The sequence below is a fragment of the Salvia splendens genome, chromosome 18 (assembly GCF_004379255.2).
Source record: "Salvia splendens isolate huo1 chromosome 18, SspV2, whole genome shotgun sequence".
Taxonomy (NCBI): Eukaryota; Viridiplantae; Streptophyta; class Magnoliopsida; order Lamiales; family Lamiaceae; genus Salvia; species Salvia splendens.
Window position 1 is genome coordinate 20,901,587 of NC_056049.1, and position 21,251 is coordinate 20,922,837.

Below are 21,251 nucleotides of genomic sequence, written 5' to 3' on the forward strand. Positions count from 1 at the left end.
TGAAAAAATTACACTCTTTACAAATGATTAATCATCAATTGAAGATTAGCAAGAAATATTATGATAAACTTTAGCTAGATCAACGAAGCCTAAAGAATATATACAATTTAAAATACAAGATATTGATATATAAAACTTATTTGAAAACTAAACTAAGTTGATTGTAGAACAGGAACACGAAATAAAATATGGTAGAATATCCCATGTGGTTCCTACAACCTATATGGAATTCTAAAGAATGATTGTTGACCTTAAATAATTTTATTAATTTCAGTAATTTCATTTCAATTTTTGGAATATTATATTTTACTCTAACTTTTAGTAATTGTATAATTATATTCCAATTTTTTTTATTTACAAACTCTGTCACAATCTTATAGCAATGTAATCAGTGTTTTCAAATAATTATTTTTTTATAAATTAAAAATATATTAGTAATATCTATGTATACAACTTATTTTTAGGAGCAAAATAATAGATCATCGTTTGACACGTCATGTCACAATTCATTGTTGGAGAGACATCTTGATAATTTAAAAAAAAAAACATTTTGATAATTAATATTGAAATTTTTGGGATATAGTGTAGATTATGGATAAAATTGATAAATTTCAGAACTCAAAATAAAATGTATAAAATCATTAAAAGTTAGGATACATCCGATCATAACCTTTATAAACAAACGAGGATAAAAACGAGGGATTAAAATTTGGGCTTAGCTGACTGTAGTAGGTTTTGGGCCGAATCTAATGTTGAGCCCAATAGAAATAAGCCCAGATAAATTGTTGTGTAGGTATATGTTGGAAGACTCCATGTGAAAGCCCATAATTTTAGATCCAAAACATTTGGATTTAAATAAAAGGAATTTTGTTTTTCTTATTTATTTTTGCGTGAAACATTCCAAAATGCAGATTGAAGCATTGTCCTCTTTAGTATATACATACATGTAGTACTATAGCATAAATGTTTCAATTGATTAGTAGAACATACAAATATAAAATTAATTTTAATTTATGCTAATGCATTTTGTCAACTTACTTATTTTAGATAAATGCAATCCGAAATTCTTAATGAAGAGTAGTAAAACAATGAATTTTAATAATAAAAAAAAGCTCTAGATCGAATTGGTAGTTGTGTCACATTTTCATTCAGTTTTACTGGAGTTGAAAATGTCTTGTTGGTTTGAAAGGCAAACGAAGCTATTACAGATATTTTTTGTCTTTTACTTACAAGGACTTTTGAGGTAGTAAATCAAAGAAGTCAATTGCGTGAACACCCCAAATTGTTGGCAATGTATCCTTGGACAGTTTCAAACTTTCAGGTTATTAACATTTGTCTAAAAATGTTTTGGGTTACACACATGTCAAGACAAGGCTATCCTGCCCCAACTCTCTAATTGAATGTCCTTGAATACTTTTCAATCCACTAGAAAACTCTTTTTATCTCCTTTGAATCGTAAAATTCTATCAACTTATAAATAAAAGGAAATCATCTGATATGTTAAGATATGGCCATTGCACACACACTGCTCCTTTTAATAGTTCTTTTCCTGTCAGCTATTCTTGCAGCTAGCCAAACCAACTGCCCCATAAAGCCAAACTCAGCTGCCATATCTGCCGGTAGCGACGACTCTCCATGGCTTTCGCCTTCCGAGGAGTTCGCCTTTGGCTTTCGTCTTCTCCCCCACTCTGCCCCCAACGACGAAGACCGGTTCTTGCTATCAATATGGTTCAACAAAATACCAGAACAAACCATAGTTTGGTCCAAGAACGATCATCCAGTTCCCCGCAGATCGAAAATCCAGCTTACTAACGAAGGCCAGCTCATTCTCTACAACAATCAAGATGTCGAACTATGGAAGGCCAACATAGGGAGCCAAACAGCGAGCTGCGCTGCCATGCTCGATTCAGGAAACTTTGTGCTAATGAATGCAACGAGCCCTGCTCCCGTTTGGGAGACCTTCAACGTCCCTACCGACACCATCTTGCCCTCTCAGCGGCTAAGCACGGGCGGAAACCTCACTTCTCGCCTGTCAGACACCGATTACTCGAATGGAAGATTCCAGCTGCGGATGCAAAATGATGGGAACCTTGTGCTCTACACTATATTTTTGCCTACACAGGATGTAAACGGTGATTATTGGGCTAGTGGAACTAATAAAATCCACTCCCAGCTCGTCTTTGATGAGGCCGGTTACATATACATACAATCAGCACGCAACGAAAAAACATACAACCTCACTACTAACAACATGGGGTCAAGGCAGGATTTTTGGTTCCTTGCTAGGCTTGATGCTGATGGAGTTTTCAGGCACTATCATCGCCAGAGAGGAAACTCTGCTGCTGTTGGAAGTTGCCCTTCGTCTTGGTCCGTTGTCCAAACAACTCCAGAAGATATTTGCAGCGCGGTCTTAGGGAACATTGGAAGTGGAGCTTGTGGATACAACAGCTACTGTGTCAATTCCAATGGCAAGCCTAGCTGTTTGTGCCCCCAGGGATACTCTCTTCTGGATCCACTCAATTCCTTTGGAGGGTGCAAACCAGACTTTCCGTCGCCTAGCTGCTACCTTAACGGATGGGAAACCGACTCTGAGTCAGTAGAGTTTAAGGAACTCAACAACACTGACTGGCCTTTTACAGATTATGAGCTTCAGGAAGGGCCGGATGTGAATAAAGAGGCCTGCAAGCAGCTCTGCCTCCGCGATTGTTTCTGTGCAGCTGCAATCTACAACAAGAACAGATGTTGGAAGAAACGGTTTCCTCTCTCGAATGGAAGACAGTCCAAAGATGTGAACAGGATAGCCTTGATTAAGGTCCCACGGAACAATGTGACAGCAGCCTCGTCGTGTCCTGCAAGAAATGATCGGTCCGCTGCAGTTATCCTTCTATCAGCTTTTCTCGGAAGCTCAATTTTCCTCAACTGTCTTCTGCTAGGAGCTATAGGAGTGGTTTCTTTTTTGGTGTATCATAATAAGTTGTTGAATCTGAAGTCATCTAACTCAACTGTGTATGGTATGAGAGTGTACTCGTATAAGGAGCTCGAGGAGGCAAGTGGTGGCTTCAAGGCGAATCTAGGCCGAGGGTCTTTTGGAGCTGTCTATAAAGGATATGAGTCGAAGAGATACATCGCGATCAAGAGGCTCGACAAGGTGGAGAAGCAGGGAGAAAAGGAGTTTGCAACGGAAGTGAAGGCGATTGGACAGACTCACCACAAGAACTTAGTGACCTTGCTTGGCTACTGCAACGAGGGAGATCACCGCCTTTTGGTGTACGAGTACATGAGCAACGGCTCTCTAGGTGACCGGCTCTTCGGCCTAACAAAGCCTCATTGGAACCAGCGAATGCAGATTGCGCTTGGCGTTGCACGAGGGCTGGCCTACTTGCACGAAGAGTGCAGCTCCCAGATCATACACTGTGATGTGAAGCCTCAGAACATCCTCCTGGACGAGTACCTCGCTCCAAAGATATCCGACTTTGGCATGGCGAAGCTCTTACTGGCCGAGCAGAGCCGTGCTGCAAGGACTCATATTAGAGGGACGGTGGGGTACTTTGCACCGGAATGGTTTAGGAAGGCTTCTGTGAGCACCAAAGTGGATGTGTATAGCTTCGGGGTGATGCTGCTTGAGATCATCTGCTGCACCTCGAGCGTGGGATTCGCGATGGGGGACGAGGACGAGGCGTTGATTGATTGGGTGTACGAGTGCTACAGCAAGAAGAGAGTGGATGCATTGGTGGAGAATGATGAGGAGGCAAGGAATGAGATGAGGAGTGTGGAGAGGGTGGTGATGGTGGGGATTTGGTGCATTCAAGAGGAAGCTAGTTTGAGGCCATCAATGAGAAGAGTTGCTCAGATGCTTGAAGGGGTGGCTCCAGTCTCTGTGCCTCCTCCCCCTTCCATCTTTATATCATCTTGTTCAACTTAGATACATCATATATAATGGAGTACTATGTTATACTAGTAATTATAGTACAATTCTAACTTAACAAAATACTCCACTGCCATATAATATAGATATAAAAGATGTACTATAAAATTTTGTAATATTTAAGGTGATTTTGCCATTTCCTTTGGAGTGTACTACTGTATGAGTATTTGTGTTTTCTTCATTATTATCTTGGAAACTAGATATTCAAACATGTTTCATACATATATTTATTACTACCACTTATATCTGCAATGATAAGGAAAAATCATTCTGGCATGCAAAGTAAATGATGTTCATACATTGATACAGATAATGCTATGAGTAAGTTCATACTATAGTAAATGGTAGTAAATGTGGGACGATTACTTCTCATCCAATTAAATCCAAATTATTGTTTCATTATAGTACTATATGTTTTTGATCTCCAATTAAGAATGTACACCGGGAAGTGTACCATCTTCAACTAAATTTGACGTTCTTATTTATTTATGAAATCTCTCGTTTATAGAGAAAAAATAGTATGCCATGTACTTTTTTTTTGTAGTAATTATCAAGGGTATCCACATGCGTGTTCAATGACTATTCCCTGCGCTGATTTATAGGCACCTTAAATGGTGTCCATGTACTTTATTTTAATTTAAAAAAACTGATTAGTAGTAGTACAATTAAAATATTAAATAGGGAAATAAAAATTAAAGAAAGAAAAAGGATGGAACGAAAAAAAAGAGAAAAAAATAAATAATTCGTTCTGGAATCCCCACGTGGGAAATGAGTCCGTAGGCGAGTCAACTCGCTTCCGAACCGAAAACAACAAAATTAGAGGCGGAATTCAAAACCCTCTTCTTTATTTCAATACAATAAACCTATTTCACGTCCGCGTATCTCAACACACTCTCAAGCTCGCTAATTCTACGTACAAATTCCGATCCTTCAATCGTATACGCTTATTGCGTTGTGTTGAACTCGCCGAATTGCCAACATTCTCGAGATTTTTCTGCGCCGCGGTTGCAATTTTCGGAGTTGCTGCTAGGGTTTCATAGCTCATAGCTATAACCAATTGCGAATCCTCGATCTCCAGAAGCTGGCTATGGACGAGTACGGGCCTTACGACAGTAGCGGTCAGTAATTGAGTATAATTTTTCACCGCTCCGTTGTTATTTGTTTTTATTGGGAATTAGTTTATTTTTTGGGGGGTTTGTAAATAATGTTGGTGTTAGGGTTTGCGAAGTTATGTGCATTGTTGTGATAGTGAAATCTTGTAAATTGACTGGTTATTCCATCCATACAATTGCCATTGGGAATGGGTGTTCTTGAATTTTACTTTCAAGAACGGATTTTGGGAATGTCTTGTTTGGCTTCTCTAACTAGCTGAATGATTTATGGGGCATCCAGTGCAATAAGTTGATGTACATATCAAAATTCTGCCTTAAGCATCAGCAGTGGCACGGAGCTCCCGGCGGAATTCCCCCGCGGAATTTCCAAAAACACCTCATGCCACATCATACGGACTTCTCACTGTACAGTGGCGGAATTCCCCGCGGAATTCCCGACGGACTTCCCACAATAAAAAAACATTTAATGCAATAAACGGGAATTCCGCGCGGACGTCCGTGGGAGTCAACGCAATGGCGGACGTTCGCACGGAATTCCCCACGGAATTCCGCGGAACGCCGCGGAACTGCGAATTCCTCGACGGAATTCCGTATCCGTGCATGCCACGCACAATGGCGGACGTCCGCCACGGAATTCCCGCACGCCGGTGGGAATTACGCGGTGACGTCCGCCACTGCTGATGCTCTTATTCTGCAACTTGCAGATTATTCAGATCATGTATACTGCAGCATAGTTTGAATAATTTTTTGTTTGTGAGATTATTTATGTACTCTACTTTCTTTTGAAAATGTAAGCTAGTACAGGAATAAAGATGGCCTTTTATTATACTCGGTTTGCAAAAGGAGCATTTTGAGTCCACTGTTTGCTTTGGTCTTTTGCTATGTTGTGTGGCTAGCTCGCTATATGTCATGGTGGAGTTGTCCTTATCGCGATAAATATCAGTCAGAAAGTTTAAACTTGGTGAATGTCCATTAAGCGTGAGGAAATACTTTTGTATGAGTATTTCATTTTCTTCTCGGAGAAGGCTTAAGCAGTTACTGTAATTTATGAACATGATGGGTTATTGGTATATTTCTGTGCCTTGGAAGTAATTCCAATAATTTTAGTGGCAATTTCACCCTGAATGTCAATGCCTATATCTTTACTCAATATCCATTTGGGGTGTGTTTCTTCCATTTCTAGAGTGGGATATCTGGTTGCCATCATTTGAATTAAAATGTGCATATCCAGGAGTAGGTTTATGATGCAGCATTGATTTTTCCAGGAGCTATCATCTTTATATGCATCCCACAAGGCCATTTGTACAACAAATTGAAACCCTGTATCATGAGAAGCATATGCTTCTTCTTGTAACTCTTTCCTTTTGGTCATTTGAATCTGAAAATTAGTAGAATAATCTAGTCTGCAATCTTATCAGCCAAGCATTAGTAGTTAAAGTGGAGGTATTTGCTTTTTCCCTATTTTTTTTATACGCTGTAGAGATATAAAATCACAGGCGCAAATCCTGTTCGTGATTCAGAAAACTAGGTACCAGATCTTTATTTGTTCAGTTATCTCAGTGGGCATGGATGCCAAAATTTAGTAAGAATTGAGATGTGAAGCATCATAGCACCTTGAAAATGGTTAATGGGTATGCTGTGTCCACCTAGTTTTCATATTTTGAGAGGTGATCTCCTGTATATTAAACGGACAGAAAAGTCTATCCCAGTTGTTTATCAATAAATTTCAGTTTGATAAGCGTTAGATTATGGACTGCTAAATAAATTTCTTTTTTCATATTGAAATCAAGATTGCCTTTCCTTTTGATGACGATATATACACTTGCCGTTTCTATTCCAATCTCTCATGACCTTTCTAATGGGGTAGATCAAAAGCTACAGTTATTATTAGTATTCAGAGGGTCCGAGCTCTCCTTTTATGGACTTAGTCGTAACTCTATGAGCTTTGAGGGATCTGAGTCTCCTCTCCTCTTTTCATTTTGGTGTTGCTTCAGGAACTGATGATGATTTCCCCCCACCACATCAAAATAGAATGTCAAGAGGTCGCATTTCTGGTAATGGAAGACCTGCTGCTGTGGGTTCTATGCCATATCCCAGGATGTATGAAGAGTCTGATATGGAAGCTAAAATTCACCAGCTTGAGCAAGAAGCATACAGTTCAGTTTTAAGAGCCTTTAAAGCTCAAGCTGATGCCATTTCTTGGGTAAGCCTATATTTTAAATATATATTTGGCCTGTGGATAAAATATTACTCCAGTATATTTTTATGATCATTATAAATGACGTTAAATCTATAATTCAGGAGAAGGAAGGTTTAATTACCGAGCTTAGGAAAGAATTAAGATTATCAAACGAAGAGCACAGGGACCTCCTAAACAGGGTTAATGCAGATGAAACAATTCGAAGGATAAGGTTTTATATATGTGAAGAGAGTTTTATTTACTTACTGGAAAGGAACGTATGAGTTCATTAATCTGATGAAATAACTTTTCTGTTTTCCACCCAAAATTTGGGAAACACGATCAGGGAATGGAGACAGTCGGGTGCTCTTCAACCGGTCATGCATAATGCTACTCAAGCCAGCCTTGAACCGGTACCTAGTCCATCCATCTCAGCTTCTCGCAAGAAACAGAAGATAGCTTCCTCGTTACCTTCTCAGTCTTTTGGTGGGCCAACTCCTTTCCATCCCCAGTCAATGGCTGCAGCTAATCAGCCATCTTCATCAGCAGCTAAGCGTGGACCCATGATGGGTGCGAAAGGGAAAAAGCATAAATCAGTGAGTTAAAAGTTTCGCTGTTAAACTGCTAATGCTAGACACCTTCCGTTACTAATTTGTGTTTATAACATGTTTTACTTTGCAGATGCCTCCTGGTGCATCTTCAATGAAAATGCAGTATCCTTCCGGTCCAGCTGGAAGGGGTCAATTTAGTAACCGTATGGCTGGTGGCCTTGCAACTGAACCTTTAGAAGGAGCATCATTTGATTCATTGATTGGAAGGAAAGTCAGGACTAGGTGGCCTGATGATAATAACTTCTATGAAGCTGTTATAACTAATTATAATCCTATTGAGGTATATCTAACCTGTAATGATTTTTAAACTACCTTAATACTTCTTGGTACTCAAGTATCTCCATATGCTCTTTTTCCAGGGACGACATTGTCTTGTTTATGATCTAGGTACTAATCATGAGACAATAGAGTGGGTTGACCTTACTGAGGTAGATAAACACTTTATATTCTTTCATATAAGATTTTGGATATATTTGTTTGATCGTTATATTTATTTGTTTATGATATCTTTAGTGTTCTTTATTGTAATATGTGAGGTAGAAACATATTCAATAGAAAACAAATATTATCTAAGTTTCATGAGTGAGATGCAGGTTGATGATTTAAACAAAGTTGTGTGTGAAAATTTGAAATACCTGATGCTCTGATAATGTTACATGTGGAACCTTTGATTTGAATCTGTAGATTCTATAGGCTACGTAGACTTTTTCTCTAAGGTGGCTTAATTGAATGCTACTTTCTACTTTATGTTGGGACTAAATAAAGAAGATTGAAGTCCTAAATTTTTACTTTACATTTGTCTGAAATAATTTTGTGGTCATACACATTAAGTGTGATGCTTCTGGTCCTAAACAGTATGCTAATGGTCAACAACATTTCAACCAGATTAGTAACTTAATTGCATTTTAAATTTAAAATTAGAAGGAGAAGAATGTCCTTTTATATATTTTTCTTTAATATTTGTTTTTTTTTTTTAAATTCAAGTATTTTTTTAACTTTTATAGTTAGAATGATATTTAGTTCACTAAATATATACCAAAACATACTGTTTAGGAGCAGAAGCTATCACACCTATTGTGCAGGATCAATTGTTCGAGCAAATGTAGATGACCAATTTTGAAATTAGTAAATAATGAATGCTGAACATTTCAACAGAATTCTGTAGAAAAAAAGTGCTCATTAATTCTTTTCTTTTGATTATGCATCAATTTGTTGTATCTTGGGCCAGGTTTGAATGTGTTTGTTCAGGTTATTGATTTAAACCCAAATAGGTTTCTGTTGAGTTCTTGCTAATTTTTCTTTGGAAATGCAATGCAGTTACAATATTTTGTTCTACCTCAAGGTTTCTGATGCTTGTATATCATCGTTTTCTATTGTAATGTAGACTTGCATTATCACTGCCATGACATGACTTTGATAATCTTACTAACATTGCATGTCGGTATTATCTGATGCTCATAGTAATGAGTGAATCCTCTTGAGCATTTACATGAAGTACTTGGAGGTTGACTATGTCTGAAGGATGCCTAAGATTGGCTCTGCTTGAGCCTTATTTCATATTGGCGGCTAGGACATTGACACAATATCAAAGGCAGAATACAAAGAAATAAAGGCGAAACAAAATGATTTATAATAATTGAAATATAGGTGCTTCTTTCAGTGTGGCCTGAGATTCATGGAAGTATCCCAAAGAAGGGAAAAAAGGATAAAAAGATAAACGAATGAATAAATAAAGAAAGATATTGATTGTATTAATGATGATGATGATGATTTTCCATACTGGAATGAGAGTCTTATATGATCGGTATTCTCTTTGTAGATTTCTCCTGAAGATATACAGTGGGAAGGTGAAGACCCTGGAATTTTCCATCATGGAGGTTACGGCGGACCAGGTCATGGACCGAATAGACATCTTGGGCGGGATAGTGCTCCAGGTGCTGGAAGAGGGCGGGGAATGGTGAAAGGTCAATCCAGAAAGGACTTCCAACCGTCACAGAATGGCATCGGAAAGAAGGGACCAGATGATATTCAGTTGCTTCACACCGACACTTTAATTAAGGAGGTATAAAGTTAGGTCTACTTCATACTCACTGTTATGGTGATTTGTGTATATTAACTGTTAAACTGTGATAGGTAGAGAGAGTTTTTAGTGCTAATCATCCAGACCCTGTAGAGATAGAGAAGGCAAAGAAAGTGCTAAAGGTTAGAGAGTGATACTTTGTTTATTTTTATTAGTTGTTTCTATATGGGACAACCGCAAGTTTAACCTTTTGAAAAAACAGGAGCATGAACAATCTCTTACTGAGGCAATTGCAAGGCTCGGTGATTTATCTGATGGGGAGAGTGGTATGTTATTTTTGATCTAATAATGAAAGCTTCTTGTTTATTTCTTTTTCATGACAAAGTTTGGACTTTTGTCATTACAGATGAGGGTGGGCGCTTTTTACATGCACAAGCTATGGATAGGGAATGATAGACATCATTGAAATTATTGGCGACATGGATGGAAAGATATATAGAGTAGTGCTGGCGACGAAGGTCTGTTTCAAACTATCATGCATCAACATGGTAAAGTTCCAGCTCTGGCGTCAGGATTTTGTTGTATAATGGTTTAATTCAACTAAGTTTCGTAATAGTTTGTCCGTTTTAGTTCTCAGGCGAAAGCCATTACAGGTCGGTTTCCCTTCATTAACTGGATAGTGCTAGCGTGCGTATATGTTCACTAACAGTTGCCATTAAGGTGTAGTCATGTACAAATTGTGTTCATGTTGAGGTTTAGCTTCTCTTATTTAAAATTTTGGCATTGACAAAATAATAGTAGTGTTTATATCTGCGGGCCTTCTTTCACTTTTTCTACCTACTTATCATAATGTGTGGTGTTGATTATGCCGACGTCGACTAGTTCCACAAAGGTGTTTATTTGCCACAGTTGCGCAACTGCTTCCTCAACTAGAACTAGTTATAAATGGTATGTAGTGGCAACAGCAGCCTCTCAATATATTTTTTAACTTAGTATAAAGATATGTAAATACGTAACTCATAAATCGAAGTAAAATCAGAATCCCAATTTGTTTCCACGGTGTCTAATGTGCATGATGAAGCCATCTTCGGCTAAGAAGAGACCACTCAAAGGGGTGGAGGGGATGCGGCTGCCGGGATACCTGCTCTGTTTGCGATGGCAATAAAATCTCAAATCTATAGAAAACCCTTCGAATAATTTAATACAGAAGAACGAAGAGATTCGTGAAGAATAAAGATTAATTCACAACATTACACCGTGTAATGTTGTGAATTTACACGTACCAAAGATTTAAGAAAAAACAAATACTGCCTAGAATGGCTGTAGTTTCTATCGTTTATGTCGAAACAAGTTACTATTAAATTGCATGAGAAAATAATCAAAACAACGAGTATTAAATAGCATCATTTATAGTTGATCATTTAAATGTAAACTAGTACTAATAACCAATATGATATTATCAATTTTTTTTCTGCATGTAACCATTAGTTTTAAGTAATTACTAGTTTAAGTTGCTGAGTTATTGGTAGAGAAATGTCATCTGAGGTAAAAGCTAGAGTGCAAGGTATTCTTTTTACAAAGATTTCACACAACACATTTTGGATGTGGAAAATACCCATGATTATGAGTTTTTGTTAAACATTAAATTTAATCAAGAAGTAAGAAATCAAACACCTTTATATTGTTATAGGTTTCTAGAAAGTAAAGAAAGGCACGAAAAGCCAATCTGATGAAGAGACAGTAAATTTTCAGCAACCATAGAATTTGGCTGTTTACAATATGAGGTCGTCTGACATTATTTGATGTCACACTACATAGAAATCATTATCTGCTTTTATGTCTAATACTAATGATACTGCTGAATTTGTTAATAAGAAGCAGATTACACAAACTGGTTAAGCCAATGAGTTCCGTAATTCAGCAGCAGAATGAGCAAAATGGCATCTATCTCCGAAAGTGCACAATCCCTTGGGGAATTTCTCGCACATCTTCTTCTTATAATGGCTGCTGCTGCTGCTGCTGCTTGGTGGACCACCATGACTATACGAGCCTCCCATAGAATGATGATGATTCTCTTGATGGCCGGATGACGATTCAGTAATATTCACAATGAGTTGGCGTACCATCGAACTAGCCTCCTTTATCTGATCGAATGTTCCTTCAAGCTCAATATTCCGCTGACTCGGATCTGTCTCGTGCTCCTTTATGGAAAGCTTCACACCAGTCTGCCGACAAATCTGCTTAGAGTTGGCACCATTTTTCCCAATAATAGGCCCAGCAAAGGAGGCGTCAATGCTGATTTTAGCAGTTGCTGATGCACCAAAGTTGCCCACAGAATGTTGGGATGCCTCATGGCGTTGGGAATACCCACCTCTCATTCGTTGATCTTCGAAGCCTGGTGTGGCTGGCTTGCCAAGCTCCATATCGCTATGGGCAAAGTGGCATTTGTTTCCATATCTGCATCCCTCAGGAGTGTTTAACCTGTTGCAAAGCTTTGTTTTCATGTTCGGGGACGGTGAATCAGAAAAGGATGGTGTATTCCTTCCAACAGGCGCAGCAATCTTAACACCCATGTTTGCTAACTGGGTGTGCGCACTGTACCCAGGAACATAATGCTGAAAATGACAAGCATCGCCAAAAGAGCACCCTGCCGTGCTGCAATCACCAAATAATAGAAATGAGAAGCAAGATTCAAAAGAGCTTCCAATGATCATATTCCAGTCAATGACTCAAACCGTTACCAAAGTCCCAATAACTGGGAAGAAAGTAATAGACAAAAATGCACAGTAAATATGCATTATTACAGAGTTACAGAGTTACAGAATATAATGTTCCTTATTTTTTTATCGCAAACCAAACTAGTCTCCATGAAAGATGACGCAAAACCTGCCCACACATAAATGGATAAAAAAAGGTGCATTTTGCATTCTTTGCTTCTGCTTATCCAGTTCAAATATGATTTACACATTGTGAGGCAGGAACCAATGATTTAAGCTTCAACCACTCCTTGAAACTTGTACCAACTTATGAGTTTACATACTTTTCGGTTGCCTGTATACACAATTTTAATACAATAATATACTTCAGTAGTAGAAGCTTATGGTTCACATAGATTAAGATTATAACCTGAAAAACTTCGTGCAAGGCTTTGATTTGCTTCCTACACCAGTTGTAAACGAGTCCATTTCTGTACCAGAAAGTTGATTTCTTTCCTCAGTTAATATTTCAATGACTTTTACATCCATCATTAAAGAACATCCTCATCCAGTGATGATGCCAAAACATATGGCAGATATGTAAAATTTTACCAATAGTGTTTTCCTGGTAGACTTGGGAAATTTCCTAAATAATCATTAAGTGACAATGCCCAGTAAAAATTGATACCCAATAACCAAGAACATAAAGGCCTAATACAAAACATACTACATATAGTTAAGTGGATCAGTTATTTTCTAGAAAGCTCTACACAAACACACCGAATTTAGATGTAGATTCCTTAGGTTAATATTATCGTTTCAATCTTACCCAATTTACCCAAATATTCCTCTTGTAGAAAAAATAATTCAAAGACACTGGAATCTGCTTACTGCTCTCTTCACAGTTTTACCATCAGGAGATTCAACTTTAACAAACAACCAAATTATCTCATAACCAACAACTGACGTAAAGCATCGTACTAAATCCAAAAGAAATAGCTCAAGTACAGAAAATCAACAGCACACATAAAAAAGTAGACATATGTATCCGCCGAAAATAATCGAATCGTAGAAAATGAGATAAAGAGATATGTTAATTCAAATTTCTAACCTTCTCTCGACCTTTTGAAGCCTCCATTCCCAGAGAAGGCGGCGTCTGGTCTGCCCCTTTTGCGCCCGAAATCCATTATCACTGCTATATCAAAATTGCAAAAATAAAAAAAAATACAAAAAATTGGAAGAGAAACAAAATATTCGCACGAGGATATGCGCAGAAATTGAAGGAATTTAGTTTTGAAATAAAAAAAAGGCGAAGAAAAAACCCTAGGATTTCCGGAACTGAAATTAGATTCAAATTCAGTTAAAAGTGCGAGGCATTGAGTCGCTCCAGATTTTATATGACAATTAATGTTGTGATTATTAAAATAAATGGGCCTTTCAAATTGGGCTTGGCCTGCATATATACCAGCCTTCTTTTGTTACAATTAGTTTATTTTACTGATTAATTTTTTTATTTGAATTAAACTTGTAAAATTAGGCTTGGGCTGAGCTCGTCGTTGTGAGAGGACTGCGATTGAGTTTTTTGGTAACCGATGATTGGCCCGCATCAAGCCCATTAGAAGCCCAGTTCATGATCGACTCAGATAACACTCATGATTATTAATCTTACATTTCTGCGCATATCAAATAATCTTTATATAATTGTAATTAATTTAATATAATCGAAATAAATTTGTGATACATTCAGATGTAATGTAATAATTAATCCCAACTAATTCCCTACATTGAATGTTAATCATTGGATGATATACTAGAAATACCCTTTTATTATAAGTTTGCATTTGATAAAGTTTCAATGATTTAGAATAATTATTAGATGGAATTAAAAAGTAGGAATGGTGAATTTAAGATGATAAGAATTGAAGATTATGACGCTACTTGGGACCAGAATTAAATAGAAAATTTAATAATATTATATAATGATAAAAGTTTGAGAAAAAAGAAATTTTGAGATGAATAAGAGTAGATGATGTAGGTGATGCATAATGATTGTGAACGTGGATTATGGGCATTGACTATACATTTTTTGAATTTGAGTGCCAAAAACTTGGAAACTTTCAACGAAGCACTAAGGTTGAACTTTGTTGTCAAAATACAGATTTTTGGGTAATCTAATCATCATTATATATGTTTCCATTATCTCGATGAATATTGATGACCAACCATTTATATTCATTAGGGTGGTGGTTATATGTTAATTGATCTATCTACATGTACTATAGAGTATATTTAGGGTGATAATCAACTTTATTGTATTTGTGTCCTTTTTGTGTTTATACAATGATTTCGTGATAAGTTTGTGTATCACAATATCATTATTATTTTAATTTTGTTTATTTATTAGCTCATAAGTTATGGTTTATTTGATTATTATTCTTTAAAGTTAGAAAATTTAGACTTTGTATGAATATCGTGTCGTGTAAAATTAATTTGCATTTTTATCATGCCATATAATTAACGGGGCATTATTGAGTTTTCTTGTGGCATTATCATGTTATTAGCATGTTTGTGTGGGGTCGTGTTCGTCTTCATGTTGAGAGCTTGCTTAACTAGTCGTGTTCGAATTTGAACTAGTTCAATCGTGTCACGGCGATAAAAACTCCAGTCACATGATTTACCTTGCCTAATTATCAGCATAATTTACGCTATGAAATTTAGTTACTCGTGAAATGTGTCTGTGTAGGTAGATGATTATTTTTATATATTATATTAATATATGGTTTTTTGGCCTTTCCTTACATTAAAAAAAGGTTTTCCAAATTGACAGTATTTGACAAAAGATTACATATCTCAAAGACGTTTGCTCGAATTATGACCCGTTTTTGAATATTTAGGATTTACATTCCCAGCAATCTCGGTGGATAATCAATCTCCAATGATTATTGATTAATGTGTTATAACGTGCCAAAAGGTCTATATTAGCCGTGTTTAGGTAGAATGCTAAAGTCAAATAACAATTGCCCTTGTTCAGTAACAATACCATTCTTTATTTTTATTTCTCCAAAATATATTGCTTTCATAAACCAATGTTTCAAGAAAAGTCCATGTATAGGGTTTGTTTTAGTTTCCATGTTCCAATCATTTCTTTCCTAAAAGGAGTAATTGGTGATTTGCAATCATTTCAGAATCTACTATGTCACTTCTCTTAGGCTTGAGCTCGGTTGAAGCTAAAGATAGGGCAGGTAATACGGTCGGTTCGGTTAGAATGGAACCGAAAACACGGTTAATCGAGCCCAAGCCTAACCGAGACTGAAGCACCGGAACCGAAACCGAATTGGCCTCGGTTCGGTTCCTAGCCGGAATAGGGTCGGTTCGGTTCCGGTTAACCGAACCGGAACCGAATTTTAAAAAAAATTATGTAGTTTACAGGTATTGATCCTTGGACATTGCACACGAAAAATTCCCACCTTGGCCACCACTTGCGCTGCATTGCGGTTTTAGTGTTTAATCGGTTCTTTAATTTAATAATCGGTTAAACCGATCGGTTCTCGGTCTAACCGAGAACCGATCAAGACATGCAGAATTTGGAACCGAATATAACCGAATGGGGCGGTTCTCGGTTAACCGAGAACCGAGGTGATCGGTTCGGTCATCGGTTAACCGACTAACCGATGACCGAATTATCAGCCCTACTTCTATCTATAATTTTTCCAACATCCCAATCCTTAAGATCGTGCTTGTATTACAATAAAAAAACGACTAAAGGCATTTTTTAATATTATTAAGGATGCTAATTTGTGTTTATAATTATACTATCAACACTTCATAAAGGATTCTTATTGTTGGTGTCTCAATTAAAATTAGAGGACACAAATGAAGCATCCTTAAAAAAACAAAAAATTAAGATAATTTGTCATCAACTTAGGGACCTTTTTTATCCTAAATTGTGATTATTTTTAAAAAAAATTCAAACACTATTAATTGTGTCTGATTTTAATGTCCTTAGTAATGACCCATTGAAATAAAGTACTAGATCTCCGGTTCAAGCTCGTCGGATTTAATCCTTTAAATTTCTATATACTTGCTTACTAAGAAAACAAAAAAAAAAGACAAAACATGTGGGCATATAATTTTAGAGCTAATATATAGTAGTATAATAAACGATAGGTGATTAATGAATCCAAATATTGGCCAGAATGAGTGCATTCGACATTTAAATCTTCACCCTAGATTCTTTGTTTGGTTGTTAGTTAATGATTTCCTTTTGAGGAAATTTGCAGTGATAAGAATAAAAGGGGTTGAAAGTTGAAAAAGTTTGAAACCGTGTTTCACAGTCAAACAAAATCTTTGATATCTTGCTTTCTTTCCTATGTTTCAACGCCAAAATATATGGTTTCATTTTTTCAAAACCCAAATAATTACACATATATTGGCGTGTTGAAAATGGCAAACTTTTCTTATTTTCGTGGAGATTTCTTACAAGAAAATTGTTTACAAACCACCACCTAGTATGACTATCTCTGGACCATCTCTAACTCTGACTTGTTTATTTTCTAAGATGAATATATGTGATTAGGTCGCTGCCTTCACAGGCTATAATAATGCGTTTATTATGTATATGAAGCTATGAACAAATTATAATATTGAATTTTTGATATAAGTATTAAAACAATTATTTTGAAATTTACAATGTTAAAAATAGACATAAATAGATTTCGTCATTTCGATAAGTTTTAAAGCATATTTAAAAATTAAGAATATTTATTTGTAGCTACTAAATTTATTAAAATCATTGTAGAAATATCGAATCAATCGTCAAACAATGCGAAGAGTATAGCCAATCCATCAGGTTGCACTTATTTCATGTGAGTATACAAACTATGTATGTGTTCCAAAATTACACAGATTTTTTTAAAGTTTAGTTAAAGAAAAGGCAAGAATCATACACATAATAATGAACGCAAATACATAAATAAGTAATGTACAATAGTAAAATAATACTACAAGGTTTCTACTCTAAGTAAAGTTAACAACGATAATGATTTATTTTTATTTTTCAACCGAGTAATAATTTATTGCAAGAAATGTAATCTTGATTTCTTGCTGGTTCATTCTCATACATTCCCTGGATTACCTCTGTCCCATCGCGCATAAAAAAAAAGAAAAAGAAAAGTATAAAATGACACAATTATAGACACAATATTTTAGTAAAATAAAAACAAAATCCAGAGTTAACTATCTTAATTCTTAAGTTTCTCAACATATTCATTACGTGTGCATGGCTAAAAATCAACTAACCTAAGTGATGTAACTCAACCTTATCTTGAGTAGTAGAGAAATGGATGTCGTCGACTTTTCAAATTCGTCGAAAAGTAACAAAAAGATATGGTTAATTTATCACTAACCATAAAGTCATTTCCAGATAATAATGCAATCTTCTCTTTGCTGATTGATTGATTTATTTGTGTTAAAAATGGGCCCCACGTCATCCTCCATTTCATTCCCCTATTTTTCACTATTATTATTATTATTATATAGTTTGACTTGTAAGCATAGGAAAATAAGTGTATTTGATTTTGCAAACAGATAATGATTTTATCCCATATACGTATTATTTTAGTTAATGCAACCAAATAAGTGGGCACCAAACTCTTTTTGGTGTAAAAGCACAAGTTGTCCATGTAAATTGTAAAACGAAATCTAGGGTCACAAATTAGAATAAAGATAAGGGCAAGACTGTCGCGTTCAAAATCTTTCAAATGGGATCTCAAATATTTTCGATTATTGATTCGTTTATTCGCTCTACATTCAGTCATGTCATGCATGTGATTGCTTTTTATGCAGTTTCATTTTTATTGTGTGCCTAACTCCATTTTTTTCGTTACTTTTGTTTTAACTTTCAAGCTTTTAGCATATATTCCAATGTTACATTTGTTCATAAAAATAGTCAGTCTCTAATGAGTTAAATCTTATTTTCAATATTTTATCAATTTTGCATTAAAGTTCATGTCAACGACTACCAAGACTATTTTTTTTCGTAGGTGGAGATAGAAGTATTTTTGGATAGTTGATGCTTACTTGACTTGGAGAATACCGATATGAAGGAGCTTACAATTAAGGTCTACCTTTTTAATTTTTCTAATTTGAAATTTTCAAATGTTAAACAAATTGTTGCAAAAGATTATTAATTATCCGAATCGCTAAAGAAGAATATATTTTCACATACACTTTAAATTACAAATCTTTTTTGTGCTTCTGCGTTTGCTCATGGGCCTACAATGGGATCAATTGACCTCACCCAACCCTACCTAAAATTGTTCTTGTTTTTGGGGTTTTCGATAATTAATTTTTAAATATTTTTGTTTTCCAATAGTGCCATTTATTTCTTTTACGCAACTGCAAGCCATTTAAATAATTTTATCAAAAACACATTTTGAATAATAACATACAGTCCTTACCGTTGATTTTTATTTTCTTTTTCTGATTGACATTATATGACCTACATAAATGAATGGCCTGCAAATTAAACATATTGATATGCTGAAAACATGCTATGTAGCATATTAAGAGCTAGCGTGAGGCTCATGATCACCATATTAAATGATGCATGGTCATATATAAACCTAATCATATATAGTACATAGTATTAATAATTGAAAAATGAAAGCATCCAATGAGACCATACATGTGTTTATATCTAAATGTCTCAAACACAATAAAGCATTGATTTGTTCTTCTTTTACATGCATCATCTATTTAACCTAAATCACATCAATATACAATATTCCCTTTAATATATGCTAATCTATTTTTTTTGACTAAATCTAATTTTTTGACTAAATTACACCCATCAACCAAGGAGGAAAATCTGGATTAGGATTATTTGTATGATGGATACAAACAAAAGAATATTTTCAAATTTCAAAATATGAACAGAATTTTATGACACAGAGATTAAATTTGGAAAGAAAGTTCTCGTGACATATCCTATCCTTAAACCAAAAAATTTCGAATCCCACTTTAATTTTCACTTAATGGCTAAGAAATGAAATGAGCACATAGATTTATCACTAAGAATAACAAATATAAACCAACCACTCCGCCAAAGATTTATCACAAACGTCACACAAAAAGTAATCAACAATCCATCATTAGGTTTATCTCAAAGCATTATACATACACTTTATAGAAAGTAATTAATTTGAATTTAGAAATAGGAAAAGGGTCATCTTCTTCTTGTTTTGTTTTGTTTTAATTGCTTAATTAATGATGAAGATGGTTTGGCAATGAATGAGATAGACAGATAAACCAAGAAAACGTAGCACAAATCATTGGGTGACATACAATATTGGCAGTTGAAGTTACTAGTTAGGTGATTGGATCATGTGATAATGTCTCCTTCACTATTAACTATTAATAACTATACATCTAAAATTTCTCAATCAGGTTTATCAAAATGGGACCCTTGGTCGGTTACTTAAATTAATCATCAAATCTTTGTATGCATAATTTTACTTTTTTTATTTGAAGTTTAACTTTACAATTATCTGTCCTATCTGTTCATTTGTTTTCTAGTTTTTTTGGTGACCCTTCCACCACGCCATAGATCGATTACACTATCAGTATTTTCGTATTTTACCTCTAAACTTTAATTATTCGTATCTGACTGTAGTTAATGAATTAATATTCTACATTTTGTCATCTTGATATGTTGTATGTAAAGTTATCTTAATATTGATTACTGGTAATAATTAAGGAAATTGAAATATATGAAAGATCTTCATTGAGTACTATCATACATATACTTCTAAATTTCTAATTTTCTTAAATACTCATGTCTTAGTTTAATGATATATATCGAAAATAATTGATATGATTATATCTAGATTCATAATTGTAATTTTTTGTGTGTATTGAGCATGTAAACACAAAATCAATTATGAATTTAGTTATGGACTTTGATACAACTGACTGTTTAGAATTCATGTCATCATTAATGGTACATAGCAAAATAATAAACATGAAAAAATCCTGAGTCATAATAAATATTGTGATTTGAACATATAAATACATTAGTTGAGAAATTACTTATTGTTTAATTTATTTTCTCATGTTTAATAGAATCCGGCATATGAATTCACTACTTTTTGTATTCATGCATATGTCAATTCGATGCAGGACAATTACCGGTATACATATCAATAAAAAAGCTAGGAAATCATTAATTGATTATTCACATATATATTAACTGTACCATATGTTATTTGTATAATGAATTTGCATTCTTTTCAATACATAAGGTCCAACATTCTAATTTACTTCATACTATATGATTCAGTTCATTCATCATATACCAATTTACCATAATTATGAAATTGCCATTGATTTGTACTCCACATCGCAATAGATCTATCGCCTTTGCTCGATATGTGTAAATGGCATAGTAGAATATGATCAAATAATAACTATCTCAATATGCTACTTGCTAATTAAATCAATACATTATATTAAAAATGTCAATACAGTGACATGATATCAACACAAATTTTTGTTTGAATATACAACACAAATTTTTGTTGACATTTTTGTAAATGTCAAGATAAATTTGTGTTATCATTTTTAATATAATGTGCTGATTAGTGAACAAGTAGCACATTAAACAAAATGTCAAGATAAATTTGTATGGTATACTCATTTTACTGTATTGA

General features: G+C 35.1%; 3 protein-coding genes across 3 annotated transcripts; 2 read left to right on the plus strand and 1 right to left on the minus strand.

Moving 5' to 3' along the window:
* The first annotated feature begins 1,507 nt into the window (after positions 1-1,507).
* Positions 1,508-3,922, plus strand: LOC121776894 (G-type lectin S-receptor-like serine/threonine-protein kinase LECRK3). The gene has a single exon (XM_042174044.1). The coding sequence runs from the start codon at positions 1,508-1,510 to the stop codon at positions 3,920-3,922; it is 2,415 nt and encodes an 804-aa protein (XP_042029978.1).
* An 870-nt stretch (positions 3,923-4,792) lies between these two features.
* On the plus strand, positions 4,793-10,658 carry LOC121776146 (protein EMSY-LIKE 3-like). Its single transcript, XM_042173290.1, has 10 exons — positions 4,793-5,043; positions 7,032-7,240; positions 7,339-7,448; positions 7,563-7,812; positions 7,898-8,107; positions 8,187-8,255; positions 9,647-9,889; positions 9,961-10,029; positions 10,110-10,173; positions 10,254-10,658. The coding sequence occupies exons 1-10, from the start codon at positions 5,013-5,015 to the stop codon at positions 10,298-10,300; spliced, it is 1,302 nt and encodes a 433-aa protein (XP_042029224.1). The 5' UTR covers positions 4,793-5,012; the 3' UTR covers positions 10,301-10,658.
* An 848-nt stretch (positions 10,659-11,506) lies between these two features.
* On the minus strand, positions 11,507-13,897 carry LOC121777598 (zinc finger CCCH domain-containing protein 14-like). The gene is made up of 3 exons (XM_042174901.1): positions 13,655-13,897; positions 12,974-13,034; positions 11,507-12,502 (listed from the first exon to the last, which is right to left on the minus strand). Exons 1-3 carry the CDS (start codon positions 13,728-13,730, stop codon positions 11,743-11,745), a joined length of 897 nt encoding a protein of 298 aa, XP_042030835.1. The 5' UTR covers positions 13,731-13,897; the 3' UTR covers positions 11,507-11,742.
* Between the last annotated feature and the right edge of the window lie 7,354 nt (positions 13,898-21,251).